The following is a 6,929-nucleotide window of genomic DNA, read 5'->3' as shown; positions in this document are numbered from 1 at the left end:
AACACCAATAACAGAACTGTCTTTCCTGAAAATGCACTAAAGGAAAGCATTCACCTAAAATATTTAAAAGAAAATCTAACTTTGAGTAACGCATACTGTCACGTCCTTGAAAGCATCACAGAAGTTAATTTAACATCTTCAGCACCATTGGCAATTGGAGCAGGTCAACTCTACTGTAGTTCAAATAGACTGAAATGATCCATATCTCATTCATTCCATTCTCACTCTACTGTAGTTCAAATAGACTGAAATGATCCATATCTCATTCATTTCATTCTCACTACTGTACTGAACTGATCCATATCTCAGTTAAGAGATTTAACAAATTAACTACAGACAACAACAAAATCTGTGTTTACGTGTTGTCTCATTTTATAACTGGAAACGAAATGAATTAGGTTACAGAACACACACACACACACACACACACACACACACACACACACACACACACACACACACACACACACACACACACACACAGAGAGACTCTACAGATGTACTCCATCAGACCGCTGTGTCTGGCTTGCCTCTGATGTGGCAGTCCTGAGCTCTTGAGCTATTGTGTGGCGCAGATAAAGTGGGATTTTCCTGAGCTCAGTGAATCAAGTCAGTCGGATTACGCAGGTTGACAGCCAGGGGGGGTTGAGGACCTCCCAAAACAACAACAACAACAAAACAAAACAAAACCTCCACTTACCCTCAGGATCCGGTTGAAGTCCTCCTTGTCCACACGCAGGAAGTGGCAGTTGTCCTCCCGCAGGACGATGGAGGCCGCCCGGGGCGCATCGTTCACCAGAGCGAGTTTCCCAAAATCGTCCCCCTCGTGCAGCGTGCACACGACGCCCTGCGTGGGACACAACATGTCACGGGCTGATCAGGACAGGCTGCTGCCCACAAGCAGCACAGCGGGGGCACACGACATGTACTGTACATGACATCCATTATGTAATTAGTACATGTATAGCTATTGGCATTTGGCTACTGTGTTGTAATCTGCAGGGCATTAGCACAAGAAATAGCAGGACTGGTTTAGTACTGAGGGGAACACCACCCGGAAGAGAAACCGCAATCGACAATCAAAATACCAGAAAACTGTTCAGTGCTCCTAGAGTTTATTAGGCACAACACTTCTACCACAAGGTTCTTGCCAAGAGCTAATTAGCTAGAATTACAATTAACTACAATTTCAAATTACAAAGCACCTTGTGGTTGGCAAGCTATGCCTAATAAACTGCAGGGGGAGCTCTGAACAGTGCGCCTGTATCGGATTGCCACTGCCAATTCCTGCTGTCTTCATCCGATCCCTGTCATTAGGGATGATCATCAGATAACCAGTCTCACCTTCCCATAGATGACAACATTTACAGAGCCCTTCAGGATGATGTACCAGGACGTGCCTTCTTCGCCTTGATTAAACACTGGAAGACACAGGAGACCAGCCCATGTTAAGACCAGCCTATGTCCATCACATCTAAAAGAGCTGATTTCAAGAATTACATCCAACACATTACTACCACACTACACCACCTCCCAACACACATTACTACACATCTTCCAACACATCCAACTGCTGTGTTTGCTAGTTTTAAAGAGGTTTGGCAGACCACCACAATGTGCTCTTGGATAATTATCAGAGTAACACAGTTCAGCATGTACTCCTTTCGTATACTGCTCCTGGTCTACGAGAACAGTAGAGGCTGCTGTGTTATTTTCATGATTTCAACTGTCAACTCAAATAAGTCAACCAAACTAATGTCGGGCTCTGGAGGTTCTACTTACACACAGTTCCAGCCTTGGCATGAGACTCAAAAATTAGCACACCGGCTAACTCCCTTTTGACCTGAGGCGAAGGGAGGAAACCAAGAGAGAGGATCGTTACGGAACGCCACAGGAATTATAGATAGGTATCATCATCATCATCATCATCGTCGTCGTCCGTAACAGAAGCTGCACTTACGGTGGTGGAGAGGTGAGATAAGGCCTTGATGTGGAGGAGCTCCTCATAAATGATTTCTAAATCATCCGCCGTTCTCTGGCCCGGCCTGCAGGGGAGGAAGCGGGCGGCCATTTAAAAAGGCATTTGACTCCGGATGATATCTAATCAATCGACTATTTGGATGGAGGAAGGGAACATTCAGCAGAGAGCAGGATAGAGAGGAAGAGAGAGAGAGAGAGAGAGAAAGGGAGAGAGGGACAGAAGACTCCAGAATGCTGCCTACATACAGTAATATGCATGAGCTTTTTAATGCATTTTAATGTGAAACAACATGGCGTGTGCTGGCATGTGATATGCGTGAGGAGGGGGGTCAGGAAGGCCCTTACGGTTTTCGGAGGATCATGCGCATGTGGGCGTCTGGCCCCATCTGGGACAGGAGCAGGAGTGTGTCCTGCAGCTCGTCCTCGCTCTCCTTCTTCTCCTCCTCGCTTGGCTGAGGGGCGCCATCCTTCTCGTCGTCCAGGAAACGGTAGAACAAGTACTTGTCCTGGAAGTTCAGCTCCAGGTCCACTACGACATGAATCAACAGAGAGCAGCGTCTTGACACACATTTGTGTTTTAAAAAAGACATACCTTCAACCCTGAATCCCCATTTCCTGTGCGACACAGCATTTGGAACGGTCTCTGACAGTCTGTGCCAGTATGACACGGCCAACTGATTCGGATTGGTGGGTGGATGTGCAGGGTACAAGGTGTGTTTGTGTGTGTGTGTGTGTATGTGTGTGTGTGTGTGTGTGTGTGTCTGTGTGTGTGTGTGTCTGTGTGTGTGTGTGTGTGTGTGTGTCTGTGTGTCTGTGTGCCTGTGTGCCTGTGTGTGTGTGTGTGTGTGTGTGTGTGTGTGTGTATGTGTGTATGTGTGTGTGGGGGGTTACCGTGGTTGAGGACACCCTCCTCCAGCAGCACCTGCCACATGCCCACAGCCTGGACACGGGAGTGCACACAGGAGCTCTGCTGCATCTGCCAGTCCACCAGCTCAGTGCCCACACAGCACTGCCTATGGCCACACACACACACACAAAGGGAAAGATACACTGATAACACTGCATACACTTATACACACACACAGAACACTTATGCAAACACAGACACACACACACTCTGAACGCAGCCTTACACGTGCACTCCTACAAAGTATTATGCATCTTTTATCCACTATGAGGAAATTAAATGAATGTGTACATGCAAAAATGTTGGACAGCGTGATGGATACATTTACAACATTTATGCCCCAGGCAACCGGATTTGAGCATTATCCTACATCTGATCTATTTGACAGAGACGTAAAGCATTTCTGTATCTATACGGTACATGTATAAACAAAATGCATATAACGTATTTACACAGCAGACCAGTCACTTCTGGAGAGGGCTGGTGCCTGTGACCCCTGACCTTGTGTCTGTGTCACTGACTCACTTGTATGTTTTCAGATGGTACTTCCTGTCTCTAATCATGTGAGGAACCCTGGACAGGATGACATTGCGTAGAACCTTCCCTGCCCGCAGGATCTTTTCTGAGGGAACCTACAGGAACAGCAAAGAGTAGAAAGAACCATGTGAGCCAAGTTAAGGACACCTGAGTACATGAGAGGATGGAGATGGTGCTGATGAGAGAGGAGAGAGCCTCTGCTTTGGTACCTGACAAATGGATTTGGGATGGGGTTTGGGTTTGGCCTGGGTTTCAGTGTGTGATGTCTGAAAAATACAATTTAAACTGACATTGACCAAACATGAAGGGACCGCACAAGGAACATAATGGATTCTCCAAGGTAAACATAATACAATCACAATGAACATCTGGCACGCTGCAAAATATGGAAAATCTGTAAAGATAATCATTCCTGTCTACAGATTTCAATGACGATTATTCAATCTTCTCCTTGTTTATTTCTCCCCAATAGTCAGACTAAACAGGTCCTTCCCCATACACAACCACCGGTATTGATTTTCACAGCTGGTTGGGCAACACCCTTTTTTCATGTGAGCTTCACGCCCATCCTTACTGAATTATTGATTTTACTGATGAAGACACAGAATAAAAATCCACAAGACATGATGTGAAGCTTGGGAATAGACTAGAATATGCAACCGAGATAATGTTAAATATCAAGATGATAAATTGTTATACATGTCCTAGTAATTGTACTGCTGCATTCGGTGATCAACTGAATTATACACTGTAAACTCTTCACTGGATTCTTCCTAATTCCCTAATTGTTGAGGGAATACATGTGCCTACAACTATAAAATGGGAACAACAGCATTAAAATTCACAGTCACCATTCAGTTAACGGCAAAAATGACTTCCAGGCATTGCTGAAGAACATTACCCACTCCTGTTTCAGTGTTAGCACAACTGTTAGGGCAACGTAATTCCTTCAGGCAGCTATGTGAAAACGTAATGCATATTTAATTGCAGTGTTAATCATTTATTGTCTTAGCTTATGCTTAAGAAAAATCCATAGTTAAGTTCTACACACATCTCTAGTGCTGGACATTTTAAGCGGTGCATATTGATTGAAATGTTGTTAAGCACTGCTGTCCTCTCAATGGTACCTGCCAAGAAGATAATCATCTGGTTTGAGATATGGCCCATGACAAAGAGCAACTGTGACATTTAAATGGCATTGTACATGCATCAGTGATCAATGAGCCTCGCCAGGGGAGAATTTACAGCCTGAGCATTTACCGTCGCCTTTAAAACACTTCTCATCGCAGTCGATTCTTGGCTCAAACCCCCAGTGTCACTCTCTGTCCATCACATTATCTATAAGCATTACTATTTTAGACAGCTGAGGTTGCACTTATGGTCAAATGTAAACAATACTTTATAACTGTATTACATAATAACAAACAAAGGCTTTAGACTAGAGGTTGCTAGCAGGTGGAGGCGGGGAGAGGAAGCATCTTTTTCTGCCATTTGCCAGTAGGGATGGTCTGTACGTTTTCTCTCTCGATGATATTTATAGTCGGGATGTTTTGGACCAGACCTCTGGCAAAAAAACCCTCTCTGAAAACAAAGTGCAGCCTGCAGTAAATGAAAGGCCTCTTCCCAGTAAGTGAGTGACATGTTATCGGTGGAAAGGTCAGGAAACGCCACAGAGAGGGGTGGGGACAGGAACCCCTGAGGATGCACACAAGGCACTTGCCAATGGCCGCCCGTGTTTATATTTAGATGAGCTTTTAAACAAACTTTGCATTCCTGTCTTATTTTTGACCCCTGTGTTTCACTTGGAGAGACACTGCTGGCTAGAGGATGTGGTTGCCATGTAAGAAGGAGGTGTGTGAGCATTGCTTCACATCCAAAGACAGAGTTCAGGACCCTCCTAACTGAGCCGTTTTCATTAGGATGGTGATGGCCATGACGGCTGGATGGAATGCAAAACAGACTAAACAGAAAAATAGGTGGTCAAAAGATAACGCATTATTCATTGTTGAATCTCCGAATGTTTATACTAAACAGCCTGAATACTATCCAAACCTAATTCCTATCAGTTAAACTGATTTCTACACACAATTCTTCCCTTATAACTTAAACTGAAAACCAATACTGCTATTTGTTCCTATATTGGAAGCCAGGAAGGATGGCAGATATCATGACTAAATGTTCCAATTACTTCACAATATGATTGTTCAAATAGACCTTATTCGTCTTTTATTTGACTTGAGTAATCCTGGGGATAATTCTGCCATTGCTTTGTGTGCGTGTGTCATTCCACGCTGTATTCAAAACTGCACACAGACAGTTTTACTGGTAATGTAACTTACATGTTATTGTTCAGAGAACAAACTATAAAACAATACATTAGCCTCCTGGATAGATTTGACTGAAGCTGCAGGTTCTCAGTTCAGTTCAGTTCAGAGAGTACATGGAGACACATTAAAACTGTTACTACAAAGTTTCTTGACATTGCACCGTACCTTGTTAAGGTGTTTAGACATGGATCCCAAAGTGTTGTTATTTAAGTTGTCTTTGTCCGGCATTCCTGTATGGATGGATGTACACATTCTATTGGCACACAATCTTCATGTTATGAATATACAATACATAGACCTCTCCAAAACTGTAATACACTTCCTATGTAATTACCCCATACATACAGTACTATACTACAATACTTTAGTCTGTTTCAAACACGTGCAACTCTCTGCTTAACTGGGGCAATGAACTTAAAATATGCTAATTATGCTAGATATTTGCCAGGAGGCTCTGTTATCATTTAACTATAGAATAGTTCCCTCAGGACCTTGAAAACATTTGGATTCCTCTGCTCTTTAAAACCATATAATTGTGGAAAAGGCATGGATGACATTAAAGTCAACCAGAAATACTGGCTGAATAACCTCAACAGTGTGGTCCAGACTAGCCTTGATTTGCTGAAAAGAGCAACTGAATTCATCATATTGAATGCAGCTAAGGACTGACTCTGTCATTCTCTTTCATTCTCCCCCCCCCCCCCCCCACAGAAGCATATGAATTATTCTTCTCTAGTCCTGTGTCTGTGTCTGCAGATGAAAGGCAGCCGCGGTGCAGCAGGGGTTACGTGAGGCTGTGCATTTGTGAGGAGCCCTGCGGGCCCTGAGAGGAGAAGGCTGAACTCACTGTCACTGCTGGGTCCACTCTCCATAACACCATAGGGTGGGGCGAGGAGGCCGGCCATGCACTGACGGTACTTCTGCACACAACACAAATAGAAACACTCTCACTCAACACGGTTCCAAAGCAGATACATGCAGCCTGAGGGGGGCTTTGGGTAGTGATTTATGAGGAAGAAATAAAACAAAAATGGTTTGTTGTTGACTTTGCTAGCAGCGAGGCTAGCAGCACTCTGACATGACATCAAAGCGCACGGAGGTGGAGAACACTCATTCTACTGTATGTTTTTATTCGCCACAAACACGGCCACGACGCGTTACGCAACAGCTGGACACAG

General features: G+C 44.2%; 1 protein-coding gene across 1 annotated transcript in view; it reads right to left on the bottom strand.

Moving 5' to 3' along the window:
• The window catches only part of LOC122130829 (rap guanine nucleotide exchange factor 4-like), a 17,306-nt gene extending 10,632 nt beyond the window's left edge, over positions 1-6,674 (bottom strand). The window contains exons 1-10 of the mRNA XM_042705616.1: positions 6,599-6,674; positions 5,917-5,981; positions 3,634-3,690; positions 3,413-3,519; positions 2,872-2,993; positions 2,326-2,509; positions 1,961-2,045; positions 1,783-1,843; positions 1,345-1,421; positions 701-847 (exon numbers count right to left, since the gene is read on the bottom strand). Of these exons, the coding sequence (XP_042561550.1) occupies positions 701-847; positions 1,345-1,421; positions 1,783-1,843; positions 1,961-2,045; positions 2,326-2,509; positions 2,872-2,993; positions 3,413-3,519; positions 3,634-3,690; positions 5,917-5,981; positions 6,599-6,656 (963 nt within the window). The 5' untranslated portion in view covers positions 6,657-6,674. The remainder of the gene's footprint in view (positions 1-700; positions 848-1,344; positions 1,422-1,782; positions 1,844-1,960; positions 2,046-2,325; positions 2,510-2,871; positions 2,994-3,412; positions 3,520-3,633; positions 3,691-5,916; positions 5,982-6,598) is intronic.
• Positions 6,675-6,929: the final 255 nt, after the last annotated feature.

This window comes from Clupea harengus, unplaced genomic scaffold, assembly GCF_900700415.2.
Source record: "Clupea harengus unplaced genomic scaffold, Ch_v2.0.2, whole genome shotgun sequence".
Taxonomy (NCBI): domain Eukaryota; kingdom Metazoa; phylum Chordata; class Actinopteri; order Clupeiformes; family Clupeidae; genus Clupea; species Clupea harengus.
The sequence above is the reverse complement of the archived record's forward strand: the minus strand, read 5'-3'. Positions and strand labels throughout refer to the sequence as shown.